The sequence below is a fragment of the Marmota monax genome, unplaced genomic scaffold (genome assembly GCF_021218885.2).
Source record: "Marmota monax isolate L192 unplaced genomic scaffold, Marmota_monax_Labrador192_F-V1.1 WCK01_AAM20220418_F8-fsc00057, whole genome shotgun sequence".
NCBI classification, from domain to species: domain Eukaryota; kingdom Metazoa; phylum Chordata; class Mammalia; order Rodentia; family Sciuridae; genus Marmota; species Marmota monax.
Window position 1 is genome coordinate 8,985,057 of NW_026693933.1, and position 19,512 is coordinate 9,004,568.

The following is a 19,512-nucleotide window of genomic DNA, read 5'->3' on the forward strand; positions in this document are numbered from 1 at the left end:
CTTAGTCTAATTGGGATCCCATTTTTGCAGTTGTACATGATATGGAGATTCATTAGTTGTGTATATATGGAGGAAAGTTATGTCTGATTCATTCTACTGTCTTTCCTATTCTGGGGAGAGATTCTTTAGTGGCTAAAAAATATTCATGTATGTTATACACATACACACACACACACACACACACGTGATGCTGGGGATCAAATCCAGGGTTATATTATTAAACCCTGCTTAAGTTAAGGGTCTGGGGCAGCTCAGTGGTAGAGTGCTTGCCAAGCATGAGCAAGGCCCTGGTTCAACCCTCAGCATCATACGAAAAAACAAATGCCTTTTGAAAGAGTTGTGTAGAGACTCTGCAACGATTCCACTTTGGACCTGTTGATTTTTTAAAACCAATTTATCACCATCTTAAAGAGCAAGGAAGAAAGGAAAACGTGTTTAAAGTCATTTTCCAGGTAGAATTTGATGACACGTACTTGGCGCTTTGACCCTCCTAATTTGGGCTGCCTCTTGCTATGTATGTGATGCTTTCCCTCTCGGAGCCTGTCACATTTTTGTTTAGCTCCCATTTTCCATATGGATGAGAAGACACACTGGCCTCTTGTAAAGTTGGGCCCTCTCCATTTTCCTTCTGCCCCCTCCCACAGTACTGATCCCACACTTATTCTCCTCCCCTACCCTATCCACGTACTGATCCCACACTTATTCTCCTCCCCTACCCTATCCACTCTCATCCAGTGTCCCATGAAGACATAGCTATACTTGAAAGCAACTGCCAAATGGCTCAAGAAAGAATGATGCTTGCAGGCCTTTCTGGACCAGCAAGCCTGGGCCACTCCAGCCATTTCAGTTGCTCCAGAAAATAAAGCTTGATTAATCCAATACCACCTTCTATTAATAGTCTGTGAAGACATTCAAGAAGTTCCTCAGAGACCACTTTGAAGAGACTGGCTCCCATCCCCACTACCCCATGCCAGCGCCACCCTTCCTCACTGGGCCATTTGCTCATCTTAGCACCCCAGGCTGACATCCTCTCAGTGGTCACAAGAGGGCGCCATGACCAAACCCAGCAGGAACACTCCATCAGGATGCCTGCCAGTGCCTCCTGTGGTTGTTTCTACCAACACTTGTTGGTTATAAATAACAAACTGCTCAAGTGTAAGTAATAAAATGTTATCTTGTTAAATCGAGAACATCTCGGGTTGGGGTTGTAGCTCAGTGGTAAGCACCTGCCTAATGAGGCCCTCAGTTCAATACCCAGTTCCCAAAAAAAAAAAAAAAAATTAAATCACAAAATCAAGACACTATATGGTATTAGTACTGACTCTGATTGTTTTTTGAAATGTTTTAAATTACGAAATTAATGTACATTTCATAGTAAAAATTAAACAGCAAAGTCTAGAGTAAAAAGTAAAAGTCCTTATTACATTCTTTTTCCTGTTGGAGTTGGCAGTGGGTTTTTGTTTGTTTGTTTGTTTTGCCATACCATAGAGTTACATCCCCAGTCCTTTTTATTTTTTATTTAGAGACAGGGTCCCTCAAAGTTGTCATCTTCCTGCCTCAGCCTCCCAAGTAGCTGGGATTCCTGGTGTGTGCCAGGGACTGTTTCTTTCCAGATCTTTTTCTGTGCATTTACAAACATGTTTTGTATATACATGATACACATGTAGGTTTATCATTTTGGTTTTTATGTAAGTGGATTCATGATGGATAAGCAAACTGTATAAATATGATGGATATATATTTATACAGTTTTTTTAAGTGAACAACATCATAGACATCTTTCCATTATCAGCAAATATTAGTCTATCTCATTTTATTCAGTTACTACATAGTGTTTCATAGGATGTAGATGCTATTGTTCGTTGTCTTTTTTGATGAGTGATAAGGTTAATCCTAATTACAATTACAAATAGAACTGTACTGGATTAGTTTAAATACACAGCTTCATTCTTTTTTTTTTTTTTTTTTGTACTGGGGATTGAACCCAGGGGTGCTACACCACTGAACTACCCCCAGCCCTTCATTCATATTTATATAACTAAATTTATATCAATAATATATATAAATAAACTTAGGGAAAGGGTCTCATTAAATTGCTTAGAGCCTCACTACATTGCTGAGGCTGGCTTTGTACTCTCCATCCTCCTGCCTCAGCTTCCCAAGCCACTGGGATTACAGGTGGGTGCCACCAAACCTGGCTTTCATTCTAGTATTTCTGCAGATGAACCAATTTCTTTATCTATAAGTATTGATGGTCTTCCTTACAAATAAGAACAGGTGTAAAATTCTGCTATCATTTTTTCTAAGTTAGACCATAAGACAAACTAGTAAACCTTATGAGTTAGTTAAGTTTAATTATGAAGGGAAGTTTCCTGGTTGGTTTTTATCTAAAGGTGTTTAATCAATCCCAAAATGCCTTGAAGCTGTGCAGGGAGGGAAGAGTGGGGCTAATTAACAGGCATTGAAATGGACCAGCCTTGGGGAAGGGCATCAAATCTTCCTAAAACCCCATGTATAACTTCCTGACATGTTAGGATAAAGCTAGTTGGGTGATAATAGGAGTCAGCTCATGGCTTCTAAAAGAGGTCTTCTCTTCTAAGGGCGGGGGATATAGCTCAGTGACGGTGGTGTGCTTCTAGCAAGGGTAAGGTCCTGTATTCAAGCACTGCAAATAAATAAATAAACAAATGGAATTTTTTCCCAGAGAACAATTCTAACTGTGCTCTCAAATTAATGGGCTTGGATTATTGAGCATTATATTATTATTTGTCCAAAAATTATGCACCCCCTGCTTTAGCAAGGGGCTTCATATGGGAAAAAAAAACAGCCCAAAACAGAAACCAAGTGCAACCACAGTCATGAGATGGTTACAGAGTTGAAGAGGTGATGACGTTAGCTGATTAAATCATGGGGCAGGTGTGTGTGCACTGTTTTTGTCACAGAATGCTCTTTCCTTAGCTGACAGTGCTCTTGTTCATTTTTCAGATTTTTTGGGGGAGAGGGTACCAGTGATTGAACCCAGGCATGCTTAACCGCAGAACCCTTTTCTATGTTTTATATTAAGACAAGGTTTTGCTAAATTGCTGATGCTGACTTTGAACTCACGAGTCTCCTGCCTCAGCCTCCCAACCTGCTGGGATTACAAACATGAGCCACTACTCCTGGCCATTTTTCAGACTTTTGTGAAAAAATCTAAAGCAATCCTTGTAAGACTGATGCTGATCAGTGTAATATAATATGTATGGGATATGTATCAGGATATACGTAAGGATCTGAATAGATACCATGTTCTGATATATATTCACATGTATACATATATACCGTATCCTCTCATATTAGACTTACATAAAGAATCAAACCGGGTGTGATGGCACATACCTGTAATCCCAGCAGCTCAAAAGGCTGAGATAGGAGGATCATGAGTTCAAAGCCAGCCTCAGCAACTTACCAAAGCCCTAAATAACTCAGTGAGACCCTTCTCTAAATAAAATATCAAAAAGGGCTGGGGATGTGGCTCAGTGGTTGAGTATCTTTGAGTTTAATCCCTGGTACAAAAAAAAAAAAAAATCAAGATCTTTACCTCCCATTCTACCATTCTCTGGGTAATAGGGACATAAATACTGAATTAAGGATAAAATGTGCCTTCTTTTCCATCTTTTAAAGTGTTCATTTCTTTTTATCAACCCTTTAATCATACCTTGACTTTGTGGATATAATATCTATAAAACTCCATGTGCATTTTATAAACTCTCTACATAAGGTAGAATGACTGAATCTTATTATTTGGTCTTTTTTAAAAAGAAGTTTTGTTTTAAAATACGACAAGGTCATGGTTCTATGCTCTAAATTCTACCTGCCAAGAACCTCAGAAGAAGGAATTTTGTCGTTTTCTGGGGAAGAACTAGTGATCTTAAATGTCCTGCACAAACAAATCTATTTCTATAAAGCATATCAGCCTAGTCTTGGGAGAGACTGAATATCCTGTAGTCACTTCCAAATGACCACTGTGAAACTCAAGGGACATTCCCAAGAGCCTGCAACAGCCTGTCCTGATAATCCACTGCAGTGCCAGGACCTCTCTAAGATCCACTAAGCAGCAGGCATTTCCCAACTGTCATGAAGCACTAGTTTCTGGAAATGTGCTGAGAACAGCTCTGAGAAGTCCTTTCCAGGCACAAGAGAGTCACAGGTCATGTCACCCATAGTCATAGAAGGCCTGGAGAAATCTCCCAACTGGCTTCATCCTTACATGTCATGAAGCCAGATAAGGGGCTCCTAGGAAGCTTTGATGTCCTTCCCCAAGGCTCGTGCATTTCAATGAAATGTAATTAAAAAGAAAGGCTGAGGATGTGGTTCAGGGGTTCAAACCCCAGCACCACAAAAAAATAAAATAAATCAATAAAAAGAGATGATAGGGGCATATTTTCAGCACCATATTTCCTTTCTAGTCTTTTCATCTTGTTCAAAGAGTGGCAACACCTTTAAAATTATAACTAGTAGGATATTAGAGTCTTTGCTCTAATTATACTCAACACTTATTCATGTCTTACATTCTCTTCTCTTTTTTTCCCATAATTTTAATCACAGTAAGATTCTTAAAATGGATCCTTTGGAACTGTGAGTCATCCAAACAGAGAGAAAAGTAGTTTTTTCCATATTATGAGAACTAGAGAACTGATATTTAAATATTTCCTATGGGGCAGCCATATGAGAAGCAGGTTTTATATACCTTATTTCATTTAAGTTTCATGGTTCGACCCTGGGAGGGTATAATTTTTATTCCTGTTTTATATATAAGCAGATAGAGCAAAGTTAAGCTAGGTGACCTTGGTTTCAAACAGCTAAAAATGAATGCTGCTAGAATTTCGGCCCAGAATGCTTGCCTCCCAAATTCAAATGTGACTTCATCTAGCATGACCTGCTTTATTTCACTGTAATCCTATATCACAGATTTTTTATTATTATTATTATTATTATTATTATTATTATTATTATTTTTGGAATTAGGCATTGAACTCAGTGCACTAAACCACTGAGCCACATCCCCAGTCCTATTTTTTATTTTCTTTAGAGACAGGGTCTCACTGAGTTGCTTAGTGCCTTACTGCTGCTGAGGCTGGCTTTGAACTCAAGATCCTCCTTCCTCAAGCCTCCCAAGCCGCTGAGATTACAGGAGTGCACCACCGTGCCCAGCTTGTATCACACATTTTAATATGGTTTCATCTTTTCATTTGCTTCCTGTGTTTAAACAAGATATAGGATGGTGTTTGGGGCTTGGGGTATAATTCAGTGATAAAGGGCTTGCCTGCCATGGACAAGAATCCTGGGTTCCATCCCCAGCACTACCAAGAAAGGGGGTTGGGGATTATGTTTATTTACATAATTTAATAATTATAATACCTTATAGCCCTCACATCTGTATGAATCTTTATACATTTAGTTCAAATTTCTGCATCAATGTGTGCAATTCTTAATTTTTTTTTTCAAAATAGCAGATAGATAAATGTTTAAATTTTCAGTTATATCCAAAGGCTGAATGTTTTCCCTGGTACACAGATGTTAATTCACAATAAGGGGCTGGGGAGAATACACAAGGGGCGGGGGGAGAATAGGAATAGAGTGAAGGAAGGAGAGGGAGAATAGGGGTAGGAATGATAGTAGAATAAATCAGACATTATTACCCCTTGTGCATATATGTTTGCAGGACCTGTGTAACTCTACATCTTGTACAACCAGACAAATGAGAAGTTATATTCCACTTATATATAATGTGTCAAAATGCATTCTACTATCATGTATAACTAATTAGAACAAATAAAAGTATGTATATCAAAAAATAATCTTCATTTCTGTCATGTACATCTGTTACATTCTTAGCAAATGTTTTAAAATCTTATTATTCAAACACTCCAGTGCCTGCTGGTGACAACTCCCTGGAGATGAGCGAGACTCCCAATGGAAACTGCCAGATTAACAGATACGGCCACTTTAGAGCCACCCTCACCATTGTAGGTAAGGCTGAAGGCCAGTGGGGAAGGATGCCAGAGTCTACCAAGCTCACCCATTCATTTTGCTTTCTCTAGAAGGGTAGAGGTGGGGATCAGGGACACCCCACTGTGTCCAAGGTGATGCCACAGGTGCATGACAAATGCTCTCCTAGTTTCCAGATTCCCTCCTGCTCACCTGGGCTTTCCTTAGACATTCTATGGAAGTGAGCCCTGTGTAGCCCATATGCTAAGGAGCTGCCCTGGACCTAAACTCCACGTGTGCATCCCAGTAATCTGAATAAATAGGGGGTGAAGCGGGGCCAAGATAGAGTTGCCACAACTTCTACTCTCTTCTTCTGGCTGCTTTTCACAATGTCATCTTTCTTAAGTGAAAAGGGGGAATGACCAGCCACCCATGACTGTGTACTTTGGATACTGCTTCCAAGGCATCCAGCAAAGTAGACAGGTGGGGACCAAAGTCCAGCCTGTGCATCCTGGGCTAAGCCACCTCTGCCTGGGAGCTGGCCTCACCAGATGTGGGGCTGCATCAGCCCAGGGGTCACCTTTTTCGAAAACATCTGCCCAGAGAGGTTGTGCTTTCTAATAGGTTCTAGAAATAAGAATCTAGATTGGACAGAAGAACAGTTCATTGTAACTTTGGAAATGCTTCATGGACATGCATCCCAAACTATGATCTGGTGTGTTTCTGTTGGCAAGAAGACTGTCTCTATTTTTCCTTTTCTTTTTCCTTCCTTCCTTCCTTCCTTCCTCTTTCTTTCTTTCTTCCTTTCATCATTCCTTCTCACTAAGGAGTGTTTCTTAGTCCATTCAGGCCTCTATAGTAGAGTACCATACATAAGTGGCTTATGTATTTCTCACAGTTCTGGAGGCTGGAAGTCCAAGATCACAAAGCACTGGCAGATTTGGTGTCTGGTGAAGGCCCACTTCATGGATGGCCATCTTTTTGTTGGGTCCTTACATGGAAGAAGGGGCAAGGGAACTCTTTGGAGTCTCTATATAAAGACACTATCCCATCACCTACCTCTGGCCTTGCCTCCTAACACCTCCCCCTTGGCTGGGATTTCAACATAAGAAGTTGAGGGGACACAAACAGTATACAGCAGAGTGGTTGTTTTCTTTTTGTTGTATTTTGATGTGCTTTTGTATGGTGGTTCTTTTGCTAGAGGGAATCCTAGAGGTTAACATCATCCAAATAGCAGATGCCCCGATGCCCAGACCAAAACCTGACAACTCCCTGATGGACTTTGTTGTGACCTGCAAAGGGACGTAAGTACATGTCTCTATTGGAGGGATGGGTCAGAACAAAGACCCTGGTCTGAACAGAGGCCTGGACTGCCAATCGTTCTCTCTAATTTAAAACTACCATTTATTGCTGGGCACAGTGTCACACACCTGTAATCTCAGAGGTTGAGGCAGAAGGATCACAAATTCAAGGTCAGGCTGGGAAATTTAGCAAGACCCTGTCTCAAATTATTTTTAAAAAAATTACATAGATAGATAGATAGATAGATAGATAGATAGATAGATAGATAATTGGGGAGCACCCCTGGATTCAATCCTCAGTACTGAAAAAGTAAGTAAATAAATAAATAAATTCCTATTTATTAGAAACCCAAATGAGAAAGGATTATGAGGTGCCACAAAAGGTGCTCTCAAGCACATACTTAGTTTGTTAAGAGTAGAGAAATGCTCACTACCTTTAACTGTTAATGGTTGAATAATAATTATAGCAACTAATATTTATTCATGTTCTCAGTGCTTACATCTTCTCATATTAAATCCTCACAACAATCACAAGTCTCTCCATCTGACCAGAGGTGTGTGAGGTACACAGCGATCACAGAGCTCAGCCACAAAATCCACAGTGGTACTCAGCAGAGCTGGGCTAGCAGCCAGAGGTCTGGCTCAGAGCTGGTTGGTCTTCAGCTCCCTGGGGCCATTCCCAGTGGGTGGAAGCCAATGTGAAACTGTCATGTGATAATCCTCTCTATACAATTCACAAAGCTTTTTCTAACATAATTTGATTTCCTATGATTTGGTCATGACTATATACAATAAAATACATATAAATTAGCACAAAATATATCAATTAATTAAATATATCTTGACAAATCAACTAATTTACATATATATAACTTAGCTAATAAAAATATGGATGTTTCTAAATATAGAAAGTAATCAAGAGAATGGAATAGTATAAAGATGTGACCTCATTTGGTAGGAAGGAATATAACTAAGAAGGTCTCTGGCTTGGGGAGATGAGTAGAATGAACTGTTTGTATGACCTTGGACTAGTTATTTCCCCTCCCTAAACTGGTTTGTCACCTGTTGCACTGAGATAATATTACTTTCTTCTTGAGCCCAGAGGGACAAGTAAGATCATATCATGTATCTAAACCCAGCTACGTGCACATAGCAAATCCTGCATGGTATTTTACTGGACCAAGACAGGGCCCACTCCAACATCTAATAATATCTTTGCCTAACACCTAAGCCATGGGCACCTTTAGACTTTCCATGGAGCCAGAATGCAGAGGGAATGAATAGGGCTTCACATATTTTCCATAGTCCCTTGCCTTGGGAGACGTCATCTCTTCCTCCTCTGTCCTGAGAATGCAGAGGAAATGGTAGCAAATTCCCCAGGTTTATTCAAGAGTAAACCAGGCATGACAATTCAACATCAGACGATTTGGGTAAGAACAAGATGGGGTTCAATTTTATAGAAAGATAATGCTTTTTTTTATTCTCTATGAAAAACTGACATTACATTCCTCTCTCCACCCTCTGTGATCTGTGTGTCCTCCCCAACCCCTCCCATGTCACAGCATCCCTACCGAGGTCTGTACTGTCATTTCTGACCCCACCTGCCAAATTGCCCAGAACATAATCTGTAGCCCCGTGGATGCGGAGGAAACCTGCCTGTTGACTGTGAGAAGAGCCTTCAGTGGGTCCGGGACATACTGTGTAAACTTCACTCTGGGTGATGACACAAGTCTGGCCCTCACAAGCACCTTAATCTCCATCCCTGGCAAAGGTGAGGTGTGTGTAAGGGTTCTATGAGCATTTCACATTGTAAGTAAAGTGTCCAATAGTAAAGCCATTGAGGGCTTTGCTGACAATGTTTAATTTTATTTCAGTGCAAAATTTATTGAGCTCTGGTTAATAAGGATTGAGAACTGGCATTAAAATAGAACCACAAATCTACTTAGGAAAGTGATGAGAGAAAGAGAGACTCTATGAAATACTGGCCAAAGAAAAGCCTTTTGATGAAAAAAAATCAGCTGTTGACCATGGATGAGTAATAATGGAATATGATCACTGCATGCTTGATAGATTTGTATTTCAAGAGGAAAATGTAAAGGCCAGGATCAAAAAGTAACAATGCTCTCCAGTGGAATGATAAGAAAAGAGAGGCTGAAGTCACATTTCCATGAGGGTCAACTGGGTAGATATGAAACTAAGAGAACAAGAAACCCAGTGGAACCCCAACTCCCTTCTCACTTGGCATGTGTCCTTTCTTTCCCTTCCCCCAATCTACCAAGCATTACACTGACAGTAACACACCAACTCGCCTGCCCCTGAGATGTTTGCCAGAAAAACTACTCTTGGCCCTCCTCATTCTTGAAGAGGTAAAATGTCAACAAAATAGACTAAAGAATTACAGTAGATGGGGCAGGAGTGGTAGCTCAGTGGTAGAGCGCTTGCCTAGTATGTGTGAGACACTGGGTTCCATTCTTAGCATCGCATATAAAAAAATAAAATAAATATCCATTGACAACTAAAAAATATTTAAAAAGAAAAACAGTTTCATTAGAAATTTGCACTTACTGGTGGTACCCTATTTCCTCCAGTCCCCAAACTAATACTCTACCTAGTGGCCCTAACTGAATCTCAGTTGGAGCTGACTTTGTGGTCTGACTTCTTTTTTTTTTTGAGAGAGAGAGAGAGAGAAGAGAGAGAAAGAATTTTTAATATTTATTTTTTAGTTTTCGGTGGACACAACATCTTTATTTTATTTTATGTGGTGCTGAGGATCAAACCCAGCGCCCCGTGCATGCCAGGCAAGCGCGCTACAGCTTGAGCCACATCCCCAGCCCCCTGACTTCTTTATGTCTTAGGAGAAGTGCTCTTTGGTGGAAGGGACAGGAAAGAGTAATGTGTACACAGTGCACTAATTTTACTCCTTAATTTGAGTATTTTCAGGTACAATCTAATGACTTGCAACTCCTTTGGATAAACTAAAATGTACTTATATCTTTATTCATTAATCATATAAAGGGCAGCTTTAACCTCACTGGAAAGAAAAATCTAAGAAATCATACACATACAACCATGTGTCTTTTGATGAAAGGAACACATTCTGAGAAACTCATCATTGGGCAATTTTGTCATTGTGGAAACATCCTGCCATGCTTTTTGACAAACCTAGATGGCAGAGGTCAATCACTGCACTGGCCTCTTGATACCATCAAGCTATGTGGTTAAAACAGATAGATGAGGGCCTGGATTGTGGCTCAGTGTGAAGGAGAATTTCCTTCTAGTCCCTGGTAAAGCGCTTGCCTGGCATGTGTGAGGCACTGGGTTCTATTCTCAGCACCACATAAAAATAAATAAAAATAAAGGTATTGTGTTCAACTACAACTAAAAAATAAAAAAATAAGAATCTACAACTAATATATTATTAGTAGTAGTAGTAGTAGTAGTATTATTAACCAGATAGATGAGGTGCTTCCAGCATAATATGAAACATTGATTCTTGGTAAACTTTTTTCTTTTGATAAGTAGAAGGCACACATTCTAAAATAACAACAGAAAGCATAGTAAAGTATAGGATTACATATATCAGTAACATAATTATTATCATTATCATTATCAAATATTATGTGCTATATATAATCATGTGTGCTAACTTTTATATAGCTATCTGGGCAGCAGCTTCGTTTGCACCAGCATCACCACAGACTGTAGGTACTGCTCTGCAGTATGACATTATGATGGCTACAACGTCACTAGGTGACATAAATTTTCATTTCGATTGGTGTATCATGGGACCACCATTGTATATGTGGTCCATCGTTGACCAAAATGTTGTTATGCAGACACTTCTTGGCAGTTAGTATGAGTTATTGTTAGTGAGATTCAAGGTGCAGATTTAAGAACAAAAACAAAGATACAAGGGTGTCCTGCTTCCTGCAGGGTAGGATGGGTTGGAGCCTGGGTAAAGAGCTGGGGAAGGCAACGAAGCAGCCAGGACTGTGGATTTTCAATGCAGTCACCTCTGGGAGCTGCTGAGGTTTTCCCTCCAGAGCTACCACAGCTCCTTGGAACTACCTCTAGAATCATAACTCAATCTACTAACCTTCCTCGGTGCTGGCAGACTGCTGATCTCTTGTGTGGATTACATGTTTAGATATTAGCTTTTCTCACTGTTCCTATAGTGAGAGATCATGCCGGGTGTGACTTAAGCCATTTTCAAAAACAGAGTAAAGGGGACAGGGGATGCCCAGCATTTGTGAGGCACTGGGCTCCATCCCCAGCACCGAAAGAAAATAAATAAAGGAAGCTCAGGAGGAAAATTTTTAATCCATTGGGTATTGCAGCTTGATAATTAGAGTTTCAAAATCAGATCATCAGAAATAAATCATGGCTCAAAAGCAAATTTATGGACTTTTAGCCCAAATTATTTTTATTGATTGATCTGATGAACATTCATGGAGCAGCTGCAATTATTTCAACAAATAATCATTAAGCATCTACTTCAGACCCAGCACAGTTCTATGCCCAAGATAAAATTCTAGATACAGGAGCAAGACAAAACAAAAGTCCCTGATTTTCTTAGCTGTGACAAACGTTACTAAAACAATTTTTTTTAAACATGACATTTAACCATTTATTTAAACACTGAATTAAGCAACACTCAGAGTCAGAAAAGTTTGAGAGAATCCCCACCACCACCATGAGGGTTTTGGTTTTTTGGCACTGCGGTTTATTATTATTAAGCATTGGAGATTGAACATAAGGACACTCTATCATAAGCCATATCTCCAGCCCTTTTTACTTTTTTTATTTTGAGGCAGGGTCTCACAAAGCTGTTGAGACTGGTCCTCCTGCCCCAGTCTCCTGATTTGCTGGAATCACAGGCAGGCACAGTGGCACCCCAGTCAACAGTGAGCTTTTTTGCAGTGCTGGAGATTGAACCCAAGGCCTCATGCAAGCTAGGCAAGAACACTAGCACTAAGTCATAGCCCAGGCCCAGCAGTGAGCTTTTTTAGAGGCCAACCAGGACACTGAGCAGAGAAATCACCTAAATGGCTCCAGCAGTTCTTTAGAGCTGCCTGTGATTGGCTACAACTGGGTAGTTGATTACATTCTCCTAAATTAGATTTTGGTGATATGGCTTACCCTTTAAGCTTCCCTTTGTTAAGTGGGAACTAAGAATACTTGAACAGCCTCGGGCCAAGAGCCTTTTCCTTATTTAAGATAGTCAAACAAATAAGCAAGAGATTATTAAGAGGAAAACTAAGCCAAGCCCAGGAATGGAGAGAGAGGAGCATGGAGGATGGAGGGGGGAGGGCAGAGGTTGGCTATCTAGATCAGGAGGTGAGAAGATGTCCTACCCACTCAGGGGCACCTTCTCAGTGAAGGGCCTCCTATGAGAGGGACCCGAATCACAAGGAAAGGCCCACGTAGATCCTCAGGGTTCATGTCAGGGTCTGGTTGTATTCTGTGTGCTGGGGCAGCCACAGGCAGTTTAGAAGCATGGCCTGGTTGACGCCTTTTGTTGACGTTAGGAGAGAAATATATGTAAAGAATTAACGGCAATAGAGTCCTCAGGAAGAGAGGCAAGCAGAGTAGCCTCAGAATCACCTGGGAGGCAGAGTGTATGAGGGAACTTGAGATGAGCCATGTCCTGACATGAGAGGTTGTAAAGGGTGTCAGGAGTAAGGTCAACTCCCAGATTTTGAACACAGCCTGAAGGTAGATAGTGGGAAATGAGGTCAGAGGCAGGAACAGTGGATCACTGGAGCCCTTCACCACCTGGGTGCTGCTCAGCAGAGACTTGAGCAGGTGTCCCGAGGCCATGACATCGCTTCCTCTGAGCCCTTAACACAGTGTTCCAGACACAATAATTCATTCTCTAAATGGAAGATAAGCTGACCCAAAGACTATGTATTATTTAATGGAAAAGATTACCAAGAGCCTAGAGGGAGCCATACATCTTCCGTGATAGCTCCCTTCCTCATTTATTTAATGGCATTACAAGTAGCATGTCCTCTAAGTGAAAGATGTAACTAATATGGTCCTGCTTCTGTTTAAGACCCAGCCTCCCCTTTAGGAACAGCGAGTGGTGTCCTGATCTCTGTTGGCTGCCTGACCCTATTTGTTACTGTGGTCGCCATCTTGGTGTACAAGTAAGTTTTGAGTTCTAACACTTTAAATCTCTACGTTATATTGTCAAAAGAAATGTGCCATTTCCTTTTCTTTTTCTTTTCAAACATTTGTGTATGAGAAAAAAATCTTCCACGGAAACTTGAATAACAAATTGGCCTGTTAATTTTGCTGTGGTTTATTTTAAAAACCTACAAGTGCTACCAGATGTCCATAATGTTACATCTATGTAATGTTTAACATGTAATCTCAAGTCATGACTATTTTCATAAAATGCCAATCGTGTTACAAGTCATACATTAGATTAAATGGAATTAGCCTTTTTGTACCTGACAAGAAAAAGATTGTACAAAGTAATGTATTTTAGCTGACAAGCTTTATTTAACCACTGTCCAACACATCATTTTCAGAAAACATAAGGAATACAAGCCAATAGAAAATCGTCCTCGGAACGTGGTCAAAGGCAGAGGCCTGCATGGTTTCCTCCACCACACAAAGGCGGGCTTTTTCCGGGGAAACCAGGAGAAGGATCCACTTCTCAAGAACCAACCAGGAACCCTTTAGATCTTCAGCCTAATTTCTGACTGAGAGCCCACCTCAGTGCCATCTATGTAAGTGCATGGGCGTGAATGACTATTAACTCTTTTTTCCTAAAGATTATTGTAAAATATATATATCATGATTGGGGGTGGGTTTTTTATATCTTAATGACACTTTAGAGAAGTGGTAAAAAACTTAGCAGCGCTTCCTTTCATTATTTGCTAGGATTTACATAGAATGTCTTAGGTTATTTGTAGAGTAGACTGTTCATTAAAATCTGACCCAGGTTAACTAGAAGGGGAGGCTGGGTACTTTCTAGCTCTCCATTTAGCTATGTGCATAAAACCAAAGTATTCCTAGTCTGAAGATTATGTTCCAAGCTAACTGAATTCTATTTTGTTGAATATGCATGAGATCCTGACAGAAAAATAAGGTCCAAGACTTTCATATGATGTACATGCTTGTTATACTCAGAAAAATAATAATAATATAATAAATAGATGTGAGTATTGTATTTTGATGACAACCTGCCCGCCCAGCTGAAGGAAGGAATATTATTCATTCATTTATCCCACAGACATACATTTAGTGCTTTCTATATACCAGATATAGTGCTAGGCACATGACCCTGTACCTAGAGAAATTTTATATATATACACACATATGCATATGTATGTACATTTCTGTGCACATATTTGGAATCATGTTATGATTTTCAAAGGAGACTTCTAGTTTTCCTACAAGTTTCTCTGTTTAAATGATATGGAAACTTGATCAGTGAGGATTTAATCTCCATTTGTAACTGAAATTATCTGTCATATGTTAGACATAACATTAATTTTATCTTTCTTGAAAAATAAATTGTGGGAAGAGACAAGGCCTTGGTATTGTAATTATTTTTCTAATGTATTATTTGCCTTTCAATTTCATTTATAGTTTTTGACAGATAAAACTCTCTCTATCATCACCCCAAAGCATTACTAATTTAATCTCATATTTTCTAATATATATGTATATATATTAAATTTCAATTAAAAGGTTTTTAAAAAACATTTTAGTTGTCATTGGACCTTTATTTTATTTATTCATTTATATGTGGTGCTGAGAATCGAAGCCAATGTCTCACTTTACCACCGAGTCACAACTCCAGCCCTCAATTTAAAGTTTTAATATATACATGGATTTAAACAACCAATCTAAAATAAGAGATCAGGGCTGGAGTATAGCTCAATGATAGAGTGCTTGCAAAGCATGCACGAGGCCCTGGGTCAGATACCCAGCACTGCAAAAATTAATAATAATAATAATAATTAAAAAGAGACTTTCTATAAGCAATTTTTGTGGATTCTGAATAGTCAGTAAAATATTAAAAATAAAGACAGAAAATAGAATGCTATGTCACAGTTTGGCAAACTTTTCCTATAAAGGTCAAGCTAGCGGCTTTGTGGTCTATTCAGTCTCTGTCACAGTTACTCAACTCTACCATTGTATTATGAAAACAGCCAGAGATATTGCATAATTGAGTTCCAGCAAAAACCTATTTGTGAAAAAAGGTGGTACACCAGCTTCAGTCCATGGACATGGTTTGCCTGTTCTGCACTAACAGAGCCTAAATAGACAGCAGCCAAGTGCAATCTGAGAATCTAGATTGGATCCTGGCTTGGGTGCGGGGGAAGCAGCTCTGAAAGATTTGGGGGATAACTGGAGAGATTTGAATGCACCCTGGATGCCATATGGTATTACAGAATTAATGTTAATTTTCTTAAAAGATAGTAAAGGTATTGTGGAGACCAACGTTTAGCCTAGTTCTCTTGGATTCCTGAACTTTTTTTTTTTCAGAAATCACCTCCAAAGTATGCAAAAATTGGTCAGCAGGAATTGTGAGAGTTCTGCTCATTTGTGTAATGACTGTAGGGCAATGGCTGTCAACCAGGGATGATTTTTTCCCTTGCCAGGGGACATTGGCAATGTTTAGAGATATTTGTAGTTGTTACAACTGGGGCGGGGTGCTACTGGCATCTAGTGGGTAGAGGCCAGAGATGCTTTTAAATATCCATCCATAGGGCAGTCCCCCCAATGAAGAATTATCTGGCACCAGAAAATATGCTATAGAGTAACTGAAGTAGTCCTGGGTGTAGATATAAAAAAGACAATTTGAATTTTAACCCAGCCCTACCACTCAAAGCTGAGTAAATCCAAATGTGTTATTTGACCTTGCTTGAGCCTTCCCTTTCTCAGTCTCCTCATCCGTAAAGTGAGTATGAAGTTTCTACCTGACTTCAGAGCTGCTGAAAATCCATCTGCAGGAATAAAAGTGCTTTGTGTATGGCCCAGTAGTGTATATACTCTGTGTGAGGCCTAGGGACAGAAGCAGTGCAGAAAGGCTTTATCATTTTTGTGATTAAAGGCCAAGACATTAGTACCTTAAGCAGAAAAGTAATTTCAATTTACAGCAGAATCACCTGGAGCTATGTTGAAACAGAGATTGCTGAGTCCACCCCAAGGGTTTCTAGTTCAGTGTTGTGAGATGGGTCCCGTAATTTGGATGTCTTACAAGTTCCCAGGCGATTGTGATACTGCTGGTCCTCAGGCAGTTTTTTAAAATTTGATTTGAGCAATTAGTCTTGCCATCTGCTCTTCCCTTCTCCTATCAATAGGGGGAAGCAAAGAGCAGCAAATATATGGTCACCAAAGAAGCAGGTCGAAATCCTCATCAAACCTCCCTCAATTTCAGTCTAACAAACGGCAGCAAAGAAGGATGAAATAGTAAATTATTTAGATTTATATTGTCCAAGTGACACTGGCAACTAGCCATTTAACTTCCTCTGAATCACTATCTGTAAAATGGAGAAAATAAAAGATAGTGGGATGGCTTGTTTAATGTTTGATGAGAATGGGAACTTCCAAAGAAAGTTGTATGTGTAGGTAATAAATTATTCTCGGAATTTCTTATTCCTTATGAACTTTTTTAAATGTCGCCATTTTAAACACTCCTGAAATTTTTATAAACATTGTTTGCCCTCTTTGAATTTTCAATAGTTTAGAAGGCAGAATGTTCAAGGTGTTCATTACACCCAGAATGTACAGTGACTCCAAAGCCAAGTGACAGGCCAAGGATGGACTGAAGAGAATGCAATCATCCAGAGGGTGAAGGTGACCTCCCTCAGGCAGGAGTCCTGGTGGAGGGAGAAAAAAAACCTTAATTTTTTTTTCAAAGAATGGGCTCAAAAGCTGCTAGAATAGGTACCTAAAAAATTCAGAGGTCAGCTTATATAGGACATACCCCTGATGGACGGATTTTGATCATTCGACCATCATTAACTGAGCACCAGTATGTTCCAGGCTCTGATCTACAAGGCAAAGTAGTGACAAGAAAAACACAGATAGCTTCATGGAACTTAGATTCCAGACTAGTGCAGCATGTCACTGTGAACAGGTGGGTTCACTACAGTGAGTGCTGACTTCTGATTCACCCCATCCTGGACACCCCATTGGTCTCAGCTTAATCCACAGGAACAATTCCCCTTCCGGTTAGAACTGAAAGGCCACTCCCTTTGTCCTTAGGATTCTGGAATAAAGTTTACTTTGGAACTCTTCCACAGGCTCTTTGGAACTTGGATGCCTTAATGTTATTTTAACCAATTTTCATTCCATGTGTAACTTCCCCACAAATATGATGTCACTTCACTAATTAAAATGTCTCTCTAATTTATGATGTAATTTTCAACTGTTAATTGCAATCATATAGGTTTTAATGATACAAATTAAATATCAAGACTCAAGCTTATTGAGTTCTTAATTGTAAGGTGTTATTAAAATAAGTACCTTTAGGGTGAAAAGAGATTAATCACTGCTGAAAATGTAGCAGCAGATTTTGTGGCTGTGGAGGCAGTTTTAAAATTCGATTTGGAATTGAGTAGAGGAAGATAGGTAGGGCTTTAATTGAGAGCCTTGAGCTCCACCCTAGCTGGTGGCTGGAAGCCAGACATTTCTCCTCTGTCCTGAATCCTCCTTGTCTATCAAATGGAACCAAGGAGAAGGGAGGAGTTAAACTAAATGCAATCTAATGTCTCTGGGTTCTAATACTCTACTGTGCAAAATGGGTAGGATAGTTCTATTCAGTTTCCTTATGGAGAAATGTCAGAACAATTGTATTCTAAATCAGAAGTTGGCACATTGTAGCTCCCCAGCCAAGGTCAACCCCCTGCCTGTTTTGCGTGGGCCACGATCATGAAAAATCACTTATAAATTATTGGGGGAAAGAATCAAAAGGATAGGGCTGGAGTTGTAGCTTAGTGGTAGATCACTTTGCTGGGCCTCACAAAAAAAAAAAAGTTCTATTTGTGACACATAAAAATTATATGAAATACACTGAATTTGTCCTTAAAGTTTTATTAGAGGGCTGAAGATGTATCTCTGTGGTAGAACACTTGCCTAATATGCTCAAAGCCCTGGGTTCAATCCTAGTATTGCAAAAAATAAAGTTTTATTGGAACCCAGCCATGCTCCTTCATTTACATATTGTCAGCCACTGCTTTGCATTTCAGCAGTAGAGCTGAGTATTTGTAACAGAGGTTGTATGGCCAATACAGCCTAAAAATATTTGCTCTGTCACCCTGTACAGAAAATATTTGACAAGCTGTGTTCTAAAGCATTGTCAGATTCTATTCTGCACTGAATTAGGAAAATAAGAATTATTCAGAGAACTTTAATTACATGAGGTAATTTTCTTGAGTGCTTGAATTGTCTGTCGTGTTTTTCTATAATAATGACAAATGCTATATTTTGTGATACAGTAAGTAATTTCACATTGCTTATGAATTGTTATATAAGTATGTCATAACAGACCTACCTGAAGAAAAAAAAATATGAGTACTCACAGGAGAAGTGACAAATAGGGGGCTGGGGCTGGGGCTCAGTGGTAGAGCGCTTGCTTAGCATGTGTGAGGCACTGGGTTCGATCCTTAGCATCATATAAAAATAAACAAATAAAATAAAGGCATGTAGTCTATCTACAACTACAAAAAAAAGGGGGGGGGAAGAAACGACAAATAGGATAATCACAACACCAAGGACCAAGTGATGGGGCTGAAAGTGGAGCTCAGCAGTATAGAAGTTGCCCAAAATGCAGGAGGCCCTGTGTGGGGGTAGGGGGAATGATGTTCAGAACAATAGGAGAGACAACCCAAATATCCATCAACAGTAGAATGGAAAAAAAACAGTTGTGATATACAAGGAAGTGCAAATAATCAGCCAAACAAATGAAACTACAACCTTCACAACAAGAGGGAAGATTCTCAATAACCATGTTGACAGAAAAAAAAGCAAGTTGCAAAAGAATATATACCAGGCCATACCAGTTGTACAGTTCCCCAAAGCATGGAAAACTAAACAATATGGGAACACATACAAGCATAGGAAATAAGCCTATAGAAAAGAAGGCAAGGGAATTATTATATAAAATTCAGCACAATGGTCCTCTCTGAGGAGGAGGAATGGGGTGGTATGGGGTGCAGCAAGGGGCAAGAGGGGGCTTCCTTAACATTGTGATGTTGCACTCCTGAAGCTGACCCAT

At 39.7% G+C, this 19,512-nt stretch overlaps 1 protein-coding gene across 2 annotated transcripts in view; it reads left to right on the forward strand.

The window, feature by feature from the left end:
- Gpnmb (glycoprotein nmb) overlaps window positions 1–19,512 on the forward strand; it is a 48,571-nt gene that overhangs the window by 13,639 nt on the left and 15,420 nt on the right. Inside the window, exons 7-11 of one of the 2 annotated variants that reach the window (XM_058585348.1) lie at window positions 5,914–6,012; window positions 7,172–7,274; window positions 8,834–9,042; window positions 13,327–13,420; window positions 13,808–14,008. In XM_058585348.1, the coding sequence (XP_058441331.1) occupies window positions 5,914–6,012; window positions 7,172–7,274; window positions 8,834–9,042; window positions 13,327–13,420; window positions 13,808–13,961 (659 nt within the window). In that variant the 3' untranslated portion in view covers window positions 13,962–14,008. Of the gene's footprint in view, window positions 1–5,913; window positions 6,013–7,171; window positions 7,275–8,833; window positions 9,043–13,326; window positions 13,421–13,807; window positions 14,990–19,512 lie in introns of those variants that run through there. The other variant, XM_046463650.2, reaches the window with a different exon arrangement.